Genomic DNA, 23,878 nt, shown 5'->3' on the forward strand with positions numbered 1-23,878 from the left:
AAATTCCCTTTCTCACTCTGCCACTAAGTATCCATGATATGCCTTTAAACATTTTTACACCGATTAGGAGTCCTCTGCATGTGCTCTTATGGCAGTATTCACTATCTGCACTAATTACTGACAGTGCCAATGTTCTCCTTAACCTAGCTTTACAGATTGAAAAAGTTATTTCCAGTTTCAACAGTGTGTGAGTTTTGACTCAATCTGTGAAATTTTGCTAGTCATATTTGATCCTACTTCACACCAAAATAATCTGAGAGTAATGTTAGCACAATGCAGATTTCAGAGTTCAGCTTGATTATAATTCATTTTTGTGCTAATCTGTGATCAACCATTTTATATACACTCCTGGAAATTGAAATAAGAACACCGTGAATTCATTGTCCCAGGAAGGGGAAACTTTATTGACACATTCCTGGGGTCAGATACATCACATGATCACACTGACAGAACCACAGGCACATAGACACAGGCAACAGAGCATGCACAATGTCGGCACTAGTACAGTGTATATCCACCTTTCACAGCAATGCAGGCTGCTATTCTCCCATGGAGACAATCGTAGAGATGCTGGATGTAGTCCTGTGGAATGGCTTGCCATGCCATTTCCACCTGGTGCCTCAGTTGGACCAGCGTTCGTGCTGGACGTGCAGACCGCGTGAGACGACGCTTCATCCAGTCCCAAACATGCTCAATGGGGGACAGATCCGGAGATCTTGCTGACCAGGGTAGTTGACTTACACCTTCTAGAGCACGTTGGGTGGCACGGGATACATGCGGACGTGCATTGTCCTGTTGGAACAGCAAGTTCCCTTGCCGGTCTAGGAATGGTAGAACGATGGGTTCGATGACGGTTTGGATGTACCGTGCACTATTCAGTGTCCCCTCGACGATCACCAGTGGTGTATGGCCAGTGTAGGAGATCGCTCCCCACACCATGATGCCGGGTGTTGGCCCTGTGTGCCTCGGTCGTATGCAGTCCTGATTGTGGCGCTCACCTGCACGGCGCCAAACACGCATACGACCATCATTGGCACCAAGGCAGAAGCGACTCTCATCGCTGAAGACGACATGTCTCCATTCGTCCCTCCATTCACGCCTGTCGCGACACCACTGGAGGCGGGCTGCACGATGTTGGGGCGTGAGCGGAAGACTGCCTAACGGTGTGCGGGACCGTAGCCCAGCTTCATGGAGACGGTTGCGAATGGTCCTTGCCGATACCCCAGGAGCAACAGTGGCCCTGATTTTGTGGGAAGTGGCGGTGCGGTCCCCTACGGCACTGCGTAGGATCCTACAGTCTTGGCGTGCATCCGTGCGTCGCTGCGGTCCGGTCCCAGGTCGACGGGCACGTGCACCTTCCGCCGACCACTGGCGACAACATCGATGTACTGTGGAGACCTCACGCCCCACGTGTTGAGCAATTCGGCGGTACGTCCACCCGGCCTCCCGCATGCCCACTATACGCCCTCGCTCAAAGTCCGTCAACTGCACATACGGTTCACGTCCACGCTGTCGCGGCATGCTACCAGTGTTAAAGACTGCGATGGAGCTCCGTATGCCACGGCAAACTGGCTGACACTGACGGCGGCGATGCACAAATGCTGCGCAGCTAGTGCCATTCGACGGCCAACACCGCAGTTCCTGGTGTGTCCACTGTGCCGTGCGTGTGATCATTGCTAGTACAGCCCTCTCGCAGTGTCCGGAGCAAGTATGGTGGGTCTGACACTCCGGTGTCAATGTGTTCTTTTTCGCATTTCCAGGAGTGTAATTGACCCTAGAAGAATTTTCCTGTGATTTCAGTTACATTCTAGATTATATAATGAAATAAACTGAATAATACTTTGTATGATATGTGTTGTATATCATTAATCACTTCTTTGCTAAAAGTTCTCATAAAGGTTTAACAAAGTACCAGTAAGCTACATTATTTTATAGTAAGATAGACATGAAAGGAATTCAGAGTATTTTGAATAAATTGATTACAAACTGTCAACACAATTTAGTGCTCAGCCAAGCCATTACCCCTGGAAACACAGAGATACAGTGAAGTATCCATTAACATAAATGCTATCAACTCTAGTGCAAAAACAAAACATTTTTAATAGCTTCTGAAACAACTTCATCTACAGAAACTACATCAAAATCAATACCACCACTTCCCCTTGTGGGGGGGGGGGGGGGGCAAAAAAAAAAAAAAAAAAAAAAAAAAAAAAAAAAAAAAAAAAAAAAAAAAAAAAAAAAAAAAAAACCTTCGAATTTGTTGATAACATAAAATTTCTAAATATATAAGAATCCTGTTCCCACAGCATGTTAATTGTTCTATAAAATTAGGAGAATTCACCCGTAACCAAACTTTATGGGATTCAGATATGTTGGCTGTGAATCATTCAACCATCTTTGGAGCATTGCAGACAGACATCTTTTTTTCTTGATTGTTATTTTACATCCCTCATCCCATATGTGTCAGAGGTGGGCTGTCTGCAGTACAAAATCTTGCTGTGCAGCCAAAATCTTTTACAATACAATTAGAAACATTCCAAATAAGACTAAAGGGTTTAGAAAAAAATATTTATTTTGAGAAATATGTCCACTTTCATTCAAAAGGAGCACAGCACTTTCACAAAAAGCTGTGTCATTGTGTCAAATATGGCTTAGCGTTTACTGATTTACATTGCTGTTTCTCAAATAAAGTAGCTATCAAGATTTGTAACTAAGAGGCATATCTGCAGTACATCCCTACTTGCAACGTAAATTTGCAACCAACATTGCTATAGGCCATGTAGAAAAACAGGAATTTAAATTCTTGATCAAGACAGTTAAATAATATGTGGAAGAAGTGGCTAAAGAGGTACTGATATGTTTTTAATTTTCAATGTTCTTTATACGTGTCAGATGGGAGATTGAATGAGAGAGTATAAATTTACTTGGAACTCTAGAGAAAGAAACAAAGTTTACATGAAAATAATTTTGTGTCTTTTTTTGTAACTCACTGTGCAAGTCACAGTGAAACTTAAGTAGATTTTTATCTCTAGTAATAAATACTATCAAGTACCAAATTTACTGGGAACAAAGTGTAAATTTCCAAGATCCTTAACGAGATCTCTGTGAGGCAATATTATTAATGCTTAGATTGCTTCTGCATAAATACGTCATTTACTTCAGGTGCACTGCCCCTGGAAGATGACTCATTTAGACAGCAGAAAAGGAAAAATGCAAAATAAACCAACATACTTGTCTTTAGGCCATAATGCTGATACTTTTGACAGCAAAATGTACTGAATTGAGTTTACTGATTAGTTTATTTATGTGTTGACTCAATTTTAACTTGCTATCTAGTCGTACACCAAGAAAGTTTACACACTGTTTTTCATTTACTGTAGGGCCATGAATCTCTGATTCTGGTTCTACCAGGTCTTTTCTGTTTGTTTGAAACTGTATACATGAGTCTTGGTAATACTGATACTTAATATTTTTGCAGTGAACCAGTTGCATTCCTGTTCAACTATCACCTAAACCATGTAGTACCATGTAGTTGAGTTTGGACACTTGCTTGTTATGCTCATTGCACCATATGAGCTATTTTAGTATCATTGATGGACTTGTGTGTTTAAATCTGGCCTACATCCAATCCACTGCAGAGTGAGAGAATCCACTCTGCAGGCAGCTTTGGATAATTCCCTTCCATTACTTCTGACCTTAGTTATATGTTGTTAGCAGAAGCTCATGTACTGAACTTTGAAGTGTAGGAAACAACATGTACACTGAAACTTTTGGTTGTTCTGAGAAGCTTGCTAGGATATGTCATCTATTAGAGGATTCTCTACTAAAGCTAAATTTCAGGTTCAGTTCCCAATCTAGTCAGAATCACAGGGAGAAGCTCCTGTGCTCCTGGTACAACTGCCAAAACTGTGCACTCTCTTCCCATGAAAAATTAGCTTTCTGTAATTTTTTCTATGTATACTGATAAATTTTAACTTTATATGTAAGTGCAATAAAAAAGATACACAGAAAAACTGAATGTACAATGAGATCTGATACAAAAATTAATTGGTTAAACATGTAGTGAAGTGATTAGCAAAGAATTTTAAGATTTTCAATGCAGTAGTACACGCCAGAGTTTCATTAACACTAGAATAATAACCAAATACCTAATACATATGTCAGGACTACTTCCAATGGTCTTATGACACCAGAGGCTTGAGCAATGCAGTTGATGACTGGTGGCAGAGCATACATTTGTTTGCATGACAATTCAGTTTACCTGAACAGAATAAATTCTTCATGACATTCTTGCCATGTCAGATTGAACTTCAATCCTAAACTTTTGACAGTTTCCTCTGGTTTCATCATCAGATTTCAGTTGGCCTTTATATACTTTATTTAGTTAGCAGAATTATGTCATGAAAACATCGCAAACTTATGTAACTTCCATATGTTACCAGAGATCGTCAACATTTGTGTCTGAACAACATTGGTAGCAATGCTGATTTCATTATATCGTGGATCACTCAGTCAGTGTCTCTGTAGCCTTTCAGTTTCTAGTACTTCACAGCAATAATTGTGCATCCCAGTTAAAGACATTGTTACACATTCTGATCTCAACAGCTTCTTTGATAATGGAATCCCTGTAGGTAGACGCATGAGATAATATTTCCATTTCATCAAACATAATCTTATGTTTGTTTGTGAGACCACATTCAGAAACAGCATATTTGTTGGAACCACAGTATTTAGTGTGGTGTCAGTGTTCTCTGGAGTGTTCATATTAACTGACCAATGTAAATGCTACCATATTTACAAGGTATTTTATAAATTCCAGAAACGGCAAGAAAAAGGCTTTCTTTTACTGGATGCAGTAAAGAAGAGTTTATTTATGAATGTTACAGTGAAAAATTATGTTGTTGTATTACACAAACAGAATGTAACTGTCTACAAGCACAGTGACTAACAACTCTTGTAATTACAGTAAAACTATCGACTTGACCACAGGTGTTTTGGCATTACACCATTTTTAAAAGGACAAAATCCTATGAAACACTTAAGGATGAAAGAAATAAAAGAAATATTTGCACTCAAGATGAGAGTTTTATTATAAGTGCAAGATATGACCCCCATGTCTCATACAGTTTTTATGTAATATATATCCTATCCTGTAATATTATTATTCAGCCACAGAGGGCATATTTGTGAATTATTTTCTATCACATAGCAGATCATATCAATCAAAACTTGGGACCAGAAAAAGTACTGTCCGGAGGGGCACGTGAGCTATGCATGTCCTCCACCTTATTTGCTTGCTTCCTCCACTGTCATGTATTGCTCCAGTCCTCAGTTGGCAAAAATCAGAAGCCTTCTTCAAATAGCAAGTTCACTACAGCATCCCCTTACCACTCTTTTATATCCTACAATACCATAGTGATGAAGCATCATTATTGAGCATGAGTGAGCTGTGTAAGTGCCAGCTTTGTGAAACAAACATGCTGCTTTCAAACAAATCACGTTGGTGATAGAGGCACTATGATTGGTAGAAGTTACTTCTTTATCATGGCCCATGGATGAAATGACGCTGTAGAAATGGTGCAGTAACAAAAGCATGTGTTTACATTCAAAGGTCAGGAGATATGCTTTTTCTCATATAAGGAAGATAGGATCATGAGAGGTGGAAGAAATCATACTTGTGACACCTGAAAATGAATATGACAGTTACAAGTAACATATTTTCAGCATAAACAGCTTTGTCAAAAATAAGATCTCAGAGTTCACAAAAACATTCACATACCTATGTATGGACTTTCCTTTAAGAGCCTCAACTGGTTCTGGCTGTGACTTCCACAGCTCTGTATCACCATGTCCAAGTTGTCCTTTCTTTCCTTCACCCCATGTGTAAACAACAAGCTCTAGAAAATAAATAAAAAAAGAAATTGCCTAAAACGTGACAGAAACAAGAAAATTAAATAATGGAATATGTCATTTAAGACACACTAAAGATAAAATCATGTATAGTTCATGTTAAAAGAGTGTTAACTTTGAGAGCTACATCTATATTCTGAAAAACTACTATGAAGTCAAGGCAAAGTATACAGCCCCTGGTATCTGGTATTCCATGTGCATTGGAATGCATTATGAGGGACGTCCAATAAGTGATGCAACATTTTTTTTTTTTTTCCTTTGAAATTCAGTTGAAAAATTCGGAATTTATTGTGGCACATTGTGAAGTATTTCCACTTCATCCCCTACAGTTTCATGAAGTTCCAATAGGAGGCAGCAATATAAGTCGTCTCCAAAATGGAGTCTGTATCAGAGGTGCATCCCAAGCAGAGAGCTGTCATTGGGTTTCTTTTGGTGGAATATCAGCACACTGCAGATATTCGTAAGTGCTTGCAGAACATCTATGGAGACTTGGCAGTGAACAAAACCAATGTGAGTCATTGGGTGAGGCATCTGTCATCATCGCAACAAGGTTGCGCCCGCCTGTCCGATCTCCTGCATGTCAGCCAGCTGTACACAGCTGTGACTCCTGTAATATTGGAATGTGCAGAAAGTCTCATTTGAGGTGATTGATGGATCACAATCAAACACCTTTCTGCTCAGATTGATGTCTCTGGTGGTGGTGGTGGCACACTCATCCACCAGTTAGGGTACTCAAGGTGTGTGCCTGCTGGGTTCCTCACTGCCAGCAGAAGATTGTAAAGAGCAACGACAGGCTATCTGTGTAGAATTGATCACCAATTACAAGGCTGATCAAGACAATTATTTGTTGAACTCTGTCACTGGTGCTGAAATGTAGGTTCATTACTTCAAAGTGGACACAAAACAGCGAGCCACGGAGTGGTGCCCACACCACCTGTCCTCCAAAGAAAAAGTTCAAAGCTGCACTCTTAGCCAGTAAAGACATGACGACAGTCTTCTGGGACTCTGAAAGGTTTATTCTGTTTGATGTCCTCCCTCATGGTGCAATGATCAATGCTGAAGTAAATTGTGCTACCCTCAGGAAACTGAAGAAACTACTTCAGTGTTTCCATCTCCAAAAAAATGTAAACAAATTTCTTCTTCTCCATGACAGTGCAAGGCCTCACACAAGTCTGCACACCTGAGGGGAGCTCATAAAACTTCACTGGACATTTCTTTTTCAGCCCCCCCTACAACCTGCATCTCACACTTCTCGACTTCCATCTGTTTGGCCCAAAGAAAGACGTGCTACATGGAAAGCTGTACTTGGATCATGGGGAGCAAGATGCTGGTTCTGATGTCAACCAATAGAGTGGTATCATGTGGGCATATAGGCCATCCCAATAAGACAGTGTAAGTTCATTGCACTGAATGGAGCTTAAGTTTAAAAATAGGATTTTGTAGTCGAAAACTAAAGCTAAACTCTGTCCAAACAGACCTTCAAGGCCGAATGGTACCGTCTAACCACAATGTCATCCTCAACCCACAGGCAACATCAGGTGTGGATATGGAGGGGCATGTGGTCAGCACATTGCTCTCCCAGCTGTTGCCATTTTTCATGACCGGAGCCAGTACTTACCAACCAAGTACCTCCTCAATTGGCCTCATAAGGGCTGAGTGCACCCTGCTTGCCTGCTTGCCAACAGTGCTTGGCAGACTGGACGGTTACCAATCCAAGTTCTAGCCAAGCCCATCAGTGCTTAACTTTGGTGACCTGTTGGGAAACGGTGTTACCACTGTCGTAAGGTTGTTGGCTTTGCAGCCAAAAGAGTGGGGAATAATATGGTGTATAGGAATCCTGAATAAATAAAGCTGCGGCATCGAAGAAAACAGTCTCAGACTATTAAAAGCTTATCTCAACAACCGTAAACAGGTAGTTTGTGTTGGTAAGGAAATGTCAAACATAGAAAATGTTAAAGTAGGTGTGCCTCAGGGATCTGTACTGGGGCCCTTCCTGTTTCTGATAATGATCAATGACCTCCCCTCGTTTATTAGATCCACCACTGTATTGTATGCAGATGATACGACTTTTCTCCATAGCAGTAACAGTCTTAATGATCTTAAAACCTGTGCTGAAAATACACTCACTCATGCAGCATATTGGTTCAGAGCAAATAGTTTCCTGCTAAATGAAAATAAAACTCAGCAGATAATCTTCACTCTAAGAGACAAGCCACTATCTGATGACCCTAGTTCTGTTAAATTCCTGGGAGTTTATTTAGACGAAAAGTTATCCTGGGGCCAACATGTAAACTACACTCCTGGAAATTGAAATAAGAACACCGTGAATTCATTGTCCCAGGAAGGGGAAACTTTATTGACACATTCCTGGGGTCAGATACATCACATGATCACACTGACAGAACCACAGGCACATAGACACAGGCAACAGAGCATGCACAATGTCGGCACTAGTACAGTGTATATCCACCTTTCGCAGCAATGCAGGCTGCTATTCTCCCATGGAGACGATCGTAGAGATGCTGGATGTAGTCCTGTGGAACAGCTTGCTATGCCATTTCCACCTGGCGCCTCAGTTGGACCAGCGTTCGTGCTGGACGTGCAGACCGCGTGAGACGACGCTTCATCCAGTCCCAAACATGCTCAATGGGGGACAGATCCGGAGATCTTGCTGGCCAGGGTAGTTGACTTACACCTTCTAGAGCACGTTGGGTGGCACGGGATACACGAGGACATGCATTGTCCTGTTGAAACAGCAAGTTCCCTTGCCGGTCTAGGAATGGTAGAACGATGGGTTCGATGACGGTTTGGATGTACCGTGCACTATTCAGTGTCCCCTCGACGATCACCAGTGGTGTACGGCCAGTGTAGGAGATCGCTCCCCACACCATGATGCCGGGTGTTGGCCCTGTGTGCCTCGGTCGTATGCAGTCCTGATTGTGGCGCTCACCTGCACGGCGCCAAACACGCACACGACCATCATTGGCACCAAGGCAGAAGCGACTCTCATCGCTGAAGACGACATGTTTCCATTCGTCCCTCTATTCACGCCTGTCGCGACACCACTGGAGGCGGGCTGCACGATGTTGGGGCGTGAGCGGAAGATGGCCTAACGGTGCGTGGGACCGTAGCCCAGCTTCATGGAGACGGTTGCGAATGGTCCTCGCAGATACCCCAGGAGCAACAGTGTCTCTAATTTGCTGGGAAGTGGCGGTGCGGCCCCCTACGGCACTGCGTAGGATCCTACGGTCTTGGCATGCATCCGTGCGTCGCTGCGGTCCGGTCCCAGGTCGACGGGCACGTGCACCTTCCGCCGACCACTGGCGACAACATCGATGTACTGTGGAGACCTCACGCCCCACGTGTTGAGCAATTCGGCGGTACGTCCACCCGGCCTCCCGCATGCCCACTATACGCCCTCGCTCAAAGTCCGTCAACTGCACATACGGTTCACGTCCACGCTGTCGCGGCATGCTACCAGTGTTAAAGACTGCGATGGAGCTCCGTATGCCACAGCAAACTGGCTGACACTGACGGCGGCGGTGCACAAATGCTGCGCAGCTAGCGCCATTCGACGGCCAACACCGCGGTTCCTGGTGTGTCCGCTGTGCCGTGCGTGTGATCATTGCTTGTACAGCCCTCTCGCAGTGTCCGGAGCAAGTATGGTGGGTCTGACACACCGGTGTCAATGTGTTCTTTTTTCCATTTCCAGGAGTGTATATTAGTAGTAAACTATCTAGAGTAATTTATTTATTAAGACAACTCAGAAATTGTGTACCTGAAACATACATCAGATCATCTTATTTTGCATTTTTCCAGAGCATAATATCCTATGGCATTATTTTGTGGGGTAACTGTAGTCATATACATGACATCCTATTATTGCAGAAGAAAGCCATTAGGATAATTACAAATTCTTCACATAAGGCTCACTGCAAACCCTTATTTACTAAACAAAAAATTATGACTGTAATAAACCTCTATATATACAATGTCTTAATCTTTACGAAGAAGAACCTACAAGATGTGAAACGTAGAGAAAATGTACATTGTTACAACACAAGAAGCATCAAACACACATACACGCCTTACCACAGACTATCAAAATCAATAAATAGCTATGAAGTCACAGGGCACAAGCTATTTAATAAGCTGCCACATGCCATACAGGATCTTCCTGAACATACATTCAAAGAAAGACTGCATGAATGGTTTATTGCCCACCCGTTCTATGATATCAATGAATTCTTCAACTGTAAAATGCAGTAATCCAACAGATGACCCACTGTATATTTATTGTAATATAAGCTAAAATATTTCAGTAGTCAATACCTTATCACACTATATTATAAATTGTAGCTTCATTTGATGTTGTCAATTGCTGTAATGGCCTAAAGACAATAAAATCTTTATTATTATTATTATTATTATTATTATTTAAGAAAAAATGTGTTACATTATGTACTGAATGCCCCTTGCAGAAATACTGATTAACTGTCTGTGCAGGCTGTGATTAGTCTAAACTCCCAATGGTAGTGATATATAGGGGATTGTAGTATGTTCATAGAATCCTCACTTGAGAGAGTTTTTTAGACTTCGTAAGTAGGCTTTCAAAGGATAGTTAACATCTACCATCAAACAGCTGCCAGTCCAGGTTTTTTCACGCTCTCAGTGACACTCTACCATGAGTCAAACAAACCTGTGACTATTTGTACTGCCGTTCATGGGTGGCAGGGGGCAACTTTGAAATCTTCAGTGGGAACCCCCATTTTTTACGGCTGATTACAATTCTGCAGCACAGTCTACATACGTTTTGTATGGAGCATTTTCTTCATTTCACCACAGATAGTGCTGTAATAGGAGGAACAGAAATGGGGACACAATTGTAATTTATAATATTCTACCCAATAGCCCTCGAATACCCAGTGGCCCATGGGCCCCATCTCCATGCTGCGAGGGTAGGACAGGTCAATATGTCATAACTTCTAATTTGAAACCTCATTCATAATGTTGAATTCTTCTGACATATCAAACAGGGGACTACTTGACTCACCACTGTGGGTGTGACCTTAGGCAAACACTACTTGACTTTTCGAATTAGAGTTACTGTTTAAACATAGTACTGCCAACTTCAATACACTTAATGATCCACTTTTCAAATGACCGAACACAGGACAGAAGCATATCTGTGGGAATGTCAGTATAGGCGTTTCTGATGCAGGCAACCATGTCTTCATAGCCTGTCTGCACTTGCCGGTACACTTTATCTTTTAAATATCCCCACAGAAGGAAATCAAGTGATAACAAATCCAGTTACCTAGTAGGCCAGTTAAAGGGCCAGCTCCGCCTACCCACCGACCAGTGTAAACACAGTCTAACACCTCCAGTGCTTCAATTGGATACCGCACTGCAATTGGATACCACACTGGACAACTGTCATGTCGAAACCATATACTTTGTCAAACATCTAGGGCAACATCCTGCAGTTATATAGTAGTTCCTGTTTCAAAAACGTTCAGTATTTGTATCCATTCAATGTGCCATCAATAAAATATGGACCAATGAGGTTGTTCCCCATGATGCCACCCCATTTGCTAACCGACCAAGGACATTGATGATCAACTTGCTGTAAACAGTGAGGATTGCCTACACTCTAGAAACAAACATTATGCTGGTTAACACAACCATGATTTGTGAGTGTAGCATCATAGCAAAATAATACCTTGGCAAAGAGTGTGGTGGTCCTTTGCATTTGTTGACATGGCCATTCACAAACCTTAACTGAGAGTTAAGGAAATCAGTACCATGAAGTTCTTGATGCATTGACATGTGTTATGAATGACACTTATTAAGATGCAGTATTGTGTCAATACTACCTATGGACATACCAGAATAATGGTATAATTGTCAGGCACTTGTCCATGGGTTGTGGTGGCATGCCGATAGTACGGCTATTTCGTTATCTGCTCCTGCAACATGTTTGCTCATTTCCTTTTGCTGGTGTGTTCACTGTCATCAAACATAAAGGCATTTGCAACCTTGTAAAAGAAAGAATGAAAGTGAGCTTTCTCTGGAAAACACTCAGTATACAAGGTAATAGTAGCCTCAACATTTCTCCTACATTCTCCATAAATCAGGATCATTTCAATTTTTTCTTCTGTGATTCCAACATTCATCATTCACTTGCAAGTCTGTTCTCCAAATAATAGGTGAGTGGGCAAGTAATAAATACTGTGCAAGTGCTGTAATGTTCAGAGCTGCTATCTGTTCTACATCTGCATGGTACATGAGCTCCAATCACAGTGTTTTACCTGTTATGATATGAGGTAGTTCACTGCATGGCCATGGTGGCATATCAAATAGTACCCTGTTTGATATATCAGAGGAATACAATGTTGTGAATGTGGTTTCCAATTAAAAGTTATGTAATACTGGCCTGTCCTACCCTCACAGCATCAAGGTGGGGTCCCAAGTGCTATTGTATATCCAAGAGCTGTGTCATGAGTAGCATGTCATAAATTATGTTTGTGTACCCATTTCTATTCCTCCAATTACAGTGCCATCTGTAGTGAAATGAAGAAAATTGTTTTGAACAAAACACGTACAGATTTTTCCGTAGAATCATAATTCAGTAGAAGATTTTGAAGTTTCCCCCTGCCACTCAGACATGGGGTAGGGTGGGGGTTGAGTGTGGTATCATTGGATGTTCCCCAAATTAGACAAATTGAAATTATAACTTTTTTTTGATCCAGTTTGTAGTTGTCAAGCTATTTCAATGTCTTGAGGTCAAATGAAGACCTGTATATGATCTATATTTATCATAAATTAACTCTATTTTTGTTTCCTAATAACTGCAATTAACACCAAAAAGTTTTAGGAAATTAGTAACTTTCACCACAGGTTTTTCTGTTGCCTGAATAGAAATCTCATTTTGTGTATTTGCTACAATTATTATAGGGAATTAGTAATTTTTGTAGCTCAATAGATATAAAATCCAATCAGCAGGCTTATTTTAAAGTCATTTGGTCACTGTCCATTGCACCAGCCAAAATGCAGCCTTGTTTGACATTCATAAACTGCTGGAAATCACCCTGGCTACCCTCAAAAAATTGGCAGCTGCTGCAAATTAGCACATTGGAAGAGCTTTTAAGTGTTGTACATCTGTGGTACTAGAGGTACCTCAAGTACTATCTTTTTCTGTGTATTGTGTCTCCACTGCAGAAAGTATGGATATGTTGCTACTCATCCACTTGACTGCGAGTAGCATTTGAGTGGTAGAGCTAGGTATTCTGTATTGGGTGGACAGGGACCAGGGAGGACTCAGGGTGTCACACCAACCTGCAGTATTTTGTATAGGGTGGACTGGGACCAGAGAGGACTCAGGGTGTCATACCAACCTGCCTGACGAACAATTTGGAGGTGTTGTCCTTCATTGAAACTGAAACTGAACCAGTGAGACTCACTTCACCTGTTTCAGAGAAGCCTCTTTGGTCTGGTGTCAAGAGGAGGCAAATGCAAAAGGGTAGGAGTCTATTAATCATCAGCAGTTCAAATGTACAGTGAACAATGGTACCTCTAAGGCAAACGGCAGCAAGAGACAAGCAAGGGCACCATGTGCATTCATTGTGTATGCCTGAGGGCCTCAGCCAACATGTTGAAGAGGCTACTCCAGCAATCATTGAGGGAACTGGGTGCAAGCAAATCAGTGCTTGTTGGAACAAATGGTGCCTGACTCCTGGCTTCTGAGGTCATACTTGTATCAGTCGAGTGGCTGGCAGAGAAGATTGAGAAGACCAGCCTTGTGCACTGAGTTTAAGTGAAGCTCACAGTTTGCAACATTGTCCCCAGAACTGATCATGACCCATTGGTTCTCAGTCAAATGGAATGACTGAACCAGAAACTTTGGAAGTTCTGTGACGAGCTAGCTATGACTTCCTGGAAACCCAAAAGTATCAGTGTAAGACCACAAGAAATGCTTCCCACAGGTGAGAGTGTTAAAATTGTAGCGGTTAGCTGCCAAAGCATTCAAAACAAAGTGCCAGAGTTTGAAGCACTTGTGAAAAGCAGAGAAGCTCACATAATACTAGGACCATAAAATTGGTTGAAATATGAAATTGATAGCTGCTAGAATTTGGAGAACATTTAAGTATATGTCGAAGGGCTAGGCTAATGGGAAATGGAGTTGATGTATTTGTCACAGTAAACAAGAAATTTGAATCCACTAAAATAGAAACTGAAGCTATATGTGAGACTGTTTGGTTTAGACTCTGTATCAGGGGGGGGGGGGGGGGGGGGCCATACAATCGTAATTGCATCTTTCTATCACCCATCAGACCCATCTCCTAATGTAATCAAAAACCATAGGAAAAACCTCACTTTGCATGTACATAAGTTCTCCAATCATAGTGTAATCATTGGTGGAGACTTTAATCATCCATCTATCAACAGGCAGAATTACAGTTTTGTTAGTGGTGGGCATGATAAGACATCCTGTGAAACATTAATAAATGCCTTCTCTGAAAACTATGCAGAGCAGATAGTTCGGTACCCCACTCATGATGGAAATATATTGGATCTAATAGCAACAAATAGATCTGACCGTTTAGAGGATGTCCACATCATAAAGGGTATCAGTGATCATTATGTGGTTGTGGAAACAATGATTAACAAAGTATGAAGGGCAACTCTAACAAGCAGAAAGATATATATGTCCAGTAATATAGATTAAAAAATCAGTAGGGTTCTACCTCAAAGAAGAACTTGAAACTTTCAGCACAGTGCAGGAGCATTTAGAGGTACTACAGCTCAAGTTTAAAAGAATACTTGATCATGGATTGGGTAGAAATATATCCAGTAGAACACCTCATAGTGTGAGGGGCCCACCATGGTCACAGTCATTGTAAAGAAACTTCTAAAAAAGCAGAGAATACTACATAACAGGTGTAAAACAAAGCACAGGGCTATAGATACAGAGATGCTGAATGAAACATGTTTGGCTGCAAAGAGAGCAATGTGTGAAGCTTTCAGTAACTACCATAGCAGAATACTGTCAAATGATCTTTCACAAAATTCAAAGAAATTCTGGCTATGTGTAAAGGCTATTAGTGGTACCAAAGTTAGTGTTCATCCTTAGCAAATAAGACAGGAACTGAAACTGATGGTAGCAAGGCAAAAGCTGAAATGCTTAAATCTGCTTCCAAATGTTCCTTTACAAAGGAAAACCCAGAAGAATTGTCCCAATTTAATCCTCGTACCACTGAAAACTGCCAGAGCAGAATATTGCCAAGCGATCTTTCACAGAACCCAAAGAAATTCTGGCTGCGTGTAAAGGCTGTAGTGGCACCAAAGTTAGTGTCCATATCCTAGCAAATGAGACAGGAACTGAAACTGAGAGTAGCAAAGCAAAAACTGAAATGCTGAACTCTGTTTTCAAATATTCCTTTACAAAAGAAAACACAGAAGAATTGTCCAAATTTAATCTTTGTACCAATGAAAAGATGAATGAAATATATATTAATGTCAGTGGTGTTGAGAAACAGCTGAAATAATTAAAACAGAACAAAGCTCCAGGCCCCCTGGAATTCATTTCAGATTCTATACTGAACCTGTGGTTGAGTTAGCCCCTCTCCTATCTATAAGCTATCGTAGATCCCACAAACAAAAAACCATGCCCAGTTCTCATAAAAAAGAAAAAAAAAAAAAAAAAAAAAACACAGATCACACCCATGTTCAAGTAGAGTAGGAGAAATGATCCACAAAACTACCATTCAGTATCCTTGACATTGATTTGCTGTAGAATCTTACAACATATTCATAGCTCAAGCATAGTGAGGTATCTTGAACAGAATTACCTCCTCAATGCTAACCAGCATGGATTCCAACAACTCTGATCCTGTGAAACCCAACACCTGCCTTTCTCACAAGACATCAAGACATACTGAAAGCTTTGGATCAATGCAGTCAGGTGATGCTGTATGTCTCGAGTTCTGAAAAGCATTTGACTCAGTACCATACCTGCGCTTACTGTCAAAAGTTTGATCATCTGGGGTATCAAGTGAAATTTGTGACTGGATTGAGGACTTTTTGGTAGGAAGGACACAGTGTGTTATCTGGGATACAGAATCATTGTTGTATGTAGAAGTAACTTTGGGTGTGCCACAGGGAACTGTGTTTAGACCCTGGCTGTGGCACACCCTACAGGAAACTGTGTTTGGACCCTTGCTGTTCAATTTGTATATAGACCTTGAGGACAATAGTAATAGTAGCCTCAGACTTTTTGCAGATGATGCAGCTATCTGTGATGAAGTACTGTCAGAAAGAAACTGCATAAATATTCAGACAGATCTTCATATGATTTCAGAGTGGTGGAAAGATTAATAACTTGCTTTAAATGTCCAGAAATGTAAGACCATGCACTCCACGAAAAAATGTAGTGTCCTATGATTATAATAGCAATGCCACAGCTGGAATCAGCCAACTCATACAAACACCTGGGTGTAACACATTGTAGGGATATGAAAGTGAATAATCATGTAGACTTAGTTGTGAGTGAAGTAGGTGGTAGACTTCAGTTTATTGGTAGAATATTTGGGAAATGCAATCAGTGTACAAAGTAGATTACTTACAAATCAATCATGGGAACAGTTCTAGAATATTGCTGAAGTGAGTGATACCTGTACCAAAAGGACTAACAGGGGATACTGAACTTACACAGAGAAATTTACCACAGATGGTCACAGGTTTGTTCAACCTATGGGAGAGTGTTGCAGTGATGTTGTGGAAACTGAATTGGAAGGCTCTTGAAGATAGACATAAACTATCTGGATAAGTCTACTAACAAATTTCAAGAACTGGCTTTAAATTATGACTCTATGAATATATTACAACCTCCTACATGTCACCCACATAGGGATCATCAGGACAGGATTAGAATAATTACAGCACCCACAGAGGTATTCAAACAATCATTCTCCCCATGCACCATATGTGAATGTAATGGGAAGAAACCTTAATAACTGGTACAATGAAATGTAACCTCTTCCATGTAATTTGGGGTGGTTTGCAGAATAGAATTGTGCATACCATGCCAAAAGAACAACATGACTAGACACAATTACTAAATCTGCTACTGGTCAGTTTCCAAGCACAGATGGATGATTTAAGGTGGTAAACATTGTAAACATTAATCTGATCAGTCTACTGCCTCCCTCAGATGATTTCATATACTGTTCAATGAGCATCAATTGGTTCAGTAACTGGGCAGAAGTCATTCCACTGCATGATGCTTGAGTAGCAGCCATAGCACGAGAGCTTTGCAGCTCCTGAATCACTAGGTTTGGAGCAGCTAACCAAATAGTGACTGACAAATGAACACTGTTCCAATCAGAGCTGTTCCATGCGCTAGCTAAGATTTGTGATTCTAAATTACCACACATCATCTAGAGTCACTGAAGGCAGCCATCAGAGCACATGGTAGAAATAAACGGAGTCATGTCATTGTTAAAACTATCCTACGACTGTGTTGCTGTGTGAGAGAAGATATAACTCAATAGCTCCTGAGTTGCTGTATGGCACAACTGTAACATTTCTTGGTGATTTCATTGTGAGGTTGGAAAACAAACAAGAAGTAGATATAACAGCATTCAGTTCTCAGTTACGTCAATGTATGGATCAATTACACCATTCAGAAGGCAAAGAAAACACCATTCGTTAGTGAAGATCTGTGTAATATGACTCATGTATTTGTGAGAAATGATTAAGTTAAAGTCAAACTAGTGCCTCCATATGAGGGCTCCTATGAAGTCCTGAAGTGACAAACAAAATATTTCACTCTAAGCATTAAGGATGTGCCAACTAACATCTCACTTGACAGATTGCTACCTGCCTATATCCAAGTGAATTCAAACACCAGTGGTTACAGGATAGCCTACCCACAACTCCAAGAGTCTCACCAAACAAAGTTATCTGATTAGGTCAAGTTGTGAAATTCCCCAAAAAGTGCAAGTACAAGGGTGTTCAATAAGTAACATAACACATCTTTTTTCTCGGCCAATTTCAGTTGAAAAATGCAGAATTTGTTGTGAGACTACGCGGAATATTCCTGTTTTAGCCCGTATAGTTTCATGAAGTTCTGATAGGTGGTGGCACTATACATAGCCTTCAAAATGGCATCTGTAATGGAGGTGCAGTCCAAGCAGAGAGCTGTCTTTGAGTTTCTTTTGGCTGAAAACCAGAGCATCAAAGATATTCATAGGCACTTGCAGAAGGTCTATGGAGACTTGGCAGTGAACAAAAACTCAGTAAGTCATTGGGCAAGTCATCTATCATCATTGCAACAAAGTCATGCAAACCTGTCTGATCTTCCACATGCTGGCCAACCACACATAGCTGTGACTTCTGCTATGTTGGATCATGCAAACACTCTCATTCAAGGTGATCAATGGATCACAATCAAACACCCTGATGCTCAATTGAATGTCTCTGGAACACTCATCAGCTGTGGTACTCAAAAGTGTGTACCTGCTGGGTTCCTCATTGCCTAAAAGAAGACCATAAAGAGCAATGAAGAAACATCTGCCCAGAATTGCTTGCATGTTGTGTAGCTGGTCATGACAGTTTTTTGTCAAACACTATCAGAGGCTGTGAAACGTGTATCCATCACTTTGAACTGGAAACAAAACAGTAATCCATAGAGTGATGTCATGCCTCCTCGTCTCCTAAGAAAAAGCTCGAAGCTGCACCCTCAGCTGGTAAAGCCATGGCAAAGGTCTTCTGGGACTCTGTATGGGTTATTCTGTTTGATGTCCTCCCCCATGGTGCAACAATCAACTCTGAAGTATACTGTGCTACCCACAGTAAATTGAAGAAACTATTTCAGCATGTTCATCACCACAAAAATGCAAACAAACTGCTCCTTCTCCATGATAATACAAGGCCTCACACAAGTCTGTTCACCTGAGAGGAGTTCGCAAAACTTCATTGGTCTTTTGTCTCTCATCCAACCTACAGCCAGATCCCATTCCTTCCATTTTCCATCTATTTGGCATAATGAAGAAATCACTCCACTGACTTGCATGACATGGTGGTTATGGAGCAGCAAGATGTTGGCTCTTACATTGACCAGTAGACCTGATTTTAGGAAAAAAAATGTGTTGCAGTACTTACTGAATGAGCCTTATAATTGACATAGGTACTGAGGGGTGGGATGATGAGGGTTATATTTACATTTAAACAGTTCTTCCTTGTGTTGACTTTATTTTTCTTTGAAAACAAATGACATTTTGAAATGTACAGAGGAATGGGGGTCTGGCTATCAATTGTTTTGTTTGGGTTTGTGATTTTTGTCCTATAACAAATGGAAGTTTCCAAATAATATTTTCAAATTTAAAATACTGTTTTTTGTGATTAGTTGTACAATAGGATCAACATTCCCTTCCCATTATTTTCTCATGGTTCTTGTAAATACTGAATATTACCTGTCTTTCCCTATAGCTTATACTTGTTTTCCTGAAATTTTCAAATATCTTGCACCATTTTAAGTTGCCAAGAGCTCTTTTTAGGTCAGCAGATCCCTATGAAGGTGTCTTGATTTTTCTTCAATCTTGTCTCCATTGTCAGACACAATGTAAAAATACCCTCTTTGGTGCCAGCCAGACTGATTGTCAACCACAATATTCTCAATTTGAGTGATAAGCCTAATATATCAATCCAGAAATTTACACTGTTGTTATACTAAGCCAAATGTATGATAATTCTCACACATATCTACGATGAACACCTTTAGGATTATGAACATCTTCAAGATTATGTGCATATCATCCGACTGTCTGGTGGTATATCTTGAATAATCATTTGATCACCATTTCCTTACATGATTGTCAAAAAATAAGCTTTTGGCCAACTAGGCCTTTGTCAGACATAGACAACAGACACACACTTACACTCATGCAAATGCAACTCACACACACATGACCACAGCCTCTGGCAGCTGAAGCCACACTAACATCAGCAGCAGCAGTGCACATTGGAAGAGGCAACTGGGTGGGGGTAAGGAGGATGCTGGTGTGGGGAGGGGAGGGATAGCAGGTTAGGTGTGGGGGATAGTGAAGTGCTGCTGGGGAGCATGCAGGGACAAGGTGTAGAGGGTATGGCAGCTAGGTGCAGTCGGGAGGTTAGATGGAGGGTAGAGGAAAGGTTGGGGGGGGGGGGGGTGGGAGGGCTAGTGGAGAAGGAGAGATGTAAAAAGACTGGATGTAGTGGTGGAATAGAGGGTTGTATCGTGCTAGAATGGGAACAGGGGAGGGGCTTGATGGGTGAGGAAAATGACTAATGATGGTTGAGGACAGGACAGTTATGCAAATGTAGGATATATTGCAGTGTTACCACCTGCGCAGTTCAGAAAAGCTGGTGTTGATGGGAAGGATCCATATGGCACAGGCTTTGAAGCAGTCATTGAAATGAAGAATGTCATGTTTGGAGGCATGCTCAGCAACAGGATGGTCCAGTTGTTTCTTGGCCACAGTTTGTCGGTGGCCATTCATTCAGACAGCTTGTTGGATGTCATGCCCACATTGAATGTAGCACAGTTGTTGCAACTTAGCTTGTAGATCATATGGCTGGTTTCACAAGTAGCCCTGCCTCTGATGGGATAGGTGATGTTCATGACTAGACTGGAGTAGGTGGTGGTGGGAGAATGTATGGGACAGGTCTTGCATCTATTACAGGGAAATGAGCCATGAGGTAAGGGGTTGGGAGCAGGGGTTGTGTAGGGATGGGGAGTATATTGTGTAGGTTCAGTGGATGGCAGAATTCCACAGTGGGAGGGGAGGGAAGGATAGTGGGCAGGACATTTCTCATCTCAGGGCATGATGAGAGGTAGTCAAAACCCTGGCAGAGAACGTAATTCAGTTGTTCCAGTCCTGGGTGGTACTCAGTTAGGAGGGGAATGCTCCTCTGCAAGTGGACAATGAGACTCTGAGAGATGGTGGCTGACTGGAAAGATAAGGCACAGGAATTTGTTTTTGCACAATGCTGGGAGGATAATTATGGTCTATAGAGGCCTCAGTGGGACCCTCAGTATTTTTCAAGAGGGACTGTTTGTCACTGCAGATGCAATGACCATGGGTGGCTAGGCTGTATGGAAGGGACTTCTTGGTGGGTAACGGGTGGGAGCTGTCAAGGTAGAGGTTTTGCTGGTGGTTAGTATGTCTGATATGGACAGAGGTACTCATATAGCCATCTTTGAGTTGGAGGTCAGCATCTAGGAAAGTGGCTTTCTGGGCTGCGTAGGACCAGTTGAAGTGAATGGGTGAGAAGCTGTTGAGGTTCTGGAGGAATGTCGATAGGATGTCCTCATCCTCAATCCAGTTTGCAAAGATGTCATCAACAAATATGAACCAGGTGAGGGGTCTGTGATTCTGGGTGTTTGGGAAAGATTCCTCTAGATGGCCCGTGAATAGGTTGGCATAGGATGGTGCCATGCAGGTGCACAGCTGGACCACCTTGTTGCTGAACATGCCTCCAAACATGACACTCTTCATTTCAATGACTGCCTTACAGTCTGTGCCATGTGGATCCCTCCCACCAATATAAGTTTTTCTGAATTGCACAGATGGGAAGTCTCTCTGCAATATATCCTATGTGCCCATAACTGTCCTGGCCTCAACCTTCGTCAGTCATTGTCCTCCCCTCCCCTGTTCCCATTCTAGCACTATATAGCCCTCTATTCCACCAACACACCCAGTCTTTTTACTTCTCTCCTTTTACGCTGCCCTCCCCTCCCCCACCTGTCTGCCACCCGCCATCTAACCTCCTGACTGCATTTAGCTGCCATACCCTCTCTCCACCTCATCCCTGCATGCTGCCCAGGAGCACTTCATTGTCCCCCGATCCTAGCCCACTATCCTTCCCACCCCAGCCTCCTCCTTACCCCCACCCAGTTGCCTCCTCCATCACGCACTGCTGCTGCTGCTGCTGCACGTAGCATGGCTTCAGCTGTCAGAGGCTGTGGTCAAATGTGTTTGTATTTGCTTGAGTGTATGTGTGTGTCTATCATCTATTTTTGACAAAAACCTTGTTGGCCAAAAACTTATTTTGTGACAGTACTTTTGTTGTGTATACCTGCGACTCAGCATCTCCACTATATGGTGAGTATCAGCTGTCCTTTCCATAATATAATTACATTCCACCCTGGATTGTCTATTGTTTGATTTTTTCTTAAATGATTTTGTTGTTGTTGTGGTCATCAGTCCTGAGACTGGTTTGATGCAGCTCTCCATGCTACTCTATCCTGTGCAAGCTTCTTCATCTCCCAGTACCTACTGCAACCTACATCCTTCTGAATCTGCTTAGTCTTTTCATCTCTTGCTCTACCTCTACGATTTTTACCCTCCACGCTGCCCTCCAATGCTAAATTTGTGATCCCTTGATGCCTCAGAACATGTCCTACCAATTGGTCCCTTCTTCTTGTCAAGTTGTGCCACAAACTCCTCTTCTCCCCAATTCTATTCAATACCTCCTCATTAATTATGTGATCTACCCATCTAATCTTCAGCTTTCTTCTGTAGCACCATATTTCAAAAGCTTCTATTCTCTTCATGTCCAAACCGTTTATTGTCCATGTTTCACTTCCATACACAGCTACACTCCATTAAATACTTTCAGGAACGACTTCCTGACACTTAAATCTATACTCGATGTTAACAAATTTCTCTTCTTCAGAAACACTTTCCTTGCCATTGCCAGTCTACATTTTATATCTTCTCTACTTTGATCATCATCAGTTATTTTGCTTCCCAAATAGCAAAACTCCTTTACTACTTTAAGTGTCTCATTTCCTAATCTAATTCACTCAGCATCACATGAATTAATTTGACTACATTCCATCATCCTCATTTTGCTTTTGTTGTAGTTCATCTTATATCCTCCTTTCATGACACTGTCCATTCCGTTCAGCTGCTCTTCCAAGTCCTTTGATGTCTCTGACAGAATTACAATGTCATCAGTGAAACTCAAAGTTTTTATTTCTTCTCCATCGATTTTAATACCTACTCCGAATTTTTCTTTTGTTTCCTTTACTGCTTGCTCAATATACAGATTGAATAATGTCGGGTAGAGGCTACAACCCTGTCTCACTCCCTTCCCAACCACTGCTTCCCTTTCTTTGATGCCCCTCAAGTCTTATAATTGCCATCTGATTTCTGTACAAATTGAAAATAGCCTTTCGCTCCCTGCAACCTTCAGAATTTGAAAGAGAGTATTCCAGTCAACATTGTCAAAAGTTTTCTCTAAGTCTACAAATGTTCGGCAATTTTCACATCTGTCAACACCTGCTTACTTTGGGATTGGAATTATTATATTCTTCTTGAAGTCTGAGGGTATTTCGCCTGTCTCATACATCTTGCTCACCAAATGGTAGAGTTTTGTCAGGACTGGCTCTCCCAAGGCCGTCAGTAGTTCTAATGGAATGTTGTCTACTCCCGGGGCCTTGTTTTGACACAGGTCTTTCAGTGCTCTGTCAAACTCTTCACGGAGTATCATATCTCCCATTTCATCTTCATCTACATCCTCTTCCATTTCCATAATATTGTCCTCAAGTACATCGCCCTTGTATAGACCCTTTATATACTCCTTCCAACTTTCTGCTTTCCCTTCTATGCTTGGAACTGGGTTTCCATCTGAGCTCTTGATATCCATACAAGTGGCTCTCTTTTCTCCAAAGGTCTCTTTAATTTTCCTGTAGGCAGTATCCATCTTACCCCTCGTGAGATAAGCCTCTACATCGTTACATTTGTCCTCTAGTCATCCCTGCCTAGCCATTTTGCTCTTCCTGTTGATCTCATTTTTGAGATGTTTGTATTCCTTTTTGCCTGCTTCATTTACTGCATTTTTATATTTTATCCTTTCATCAATTAAATTCAATATTTCTTCTGTTACCCAAGGATTTCTATTAGCCCTCGTCTTTTTACCT

General features: G+C 41.6%; 1 protein-coding gene across 1 annotated transcript in view; it reads right to left on the bottom strand.

The window, feature by feature from the left end:
- Window positions 1–23,878, bottom strand: part of LOC124789624 (serine/threonine-protein kinase Nek8-like) — a 319,457-nt gene that overhangs the window by 169,137 nt on the left and 126,442 nt on the right. The window contains exon 13 of the mRNA XM_047257042.1: window positions 5,780–5,897. Within this exon, the coding sequence (XP_047112998.1) occupies window positions 5,780–5,897 (118 nt within the window). The remainder of the gene's footprint in view (window positions 1–5,779; window positions 5,898–23,878) is intronic.

Source organism: Schistocerca piceifrons, chromosome 3 (assembly GCF_021461385.2).
Source record: "Schistocerca piceifrons isolate TAMUIC-IGC-003096 chromosome 3, iqSchPice1.1, whole genome shotgun sequence".
Taxonomy (NCBI): Eukaryota; Metazoa; Arthropoda; class Insecta; order Orthoptera; family Acrididae; genus Schistocerca; species Schistocerca piceifrons.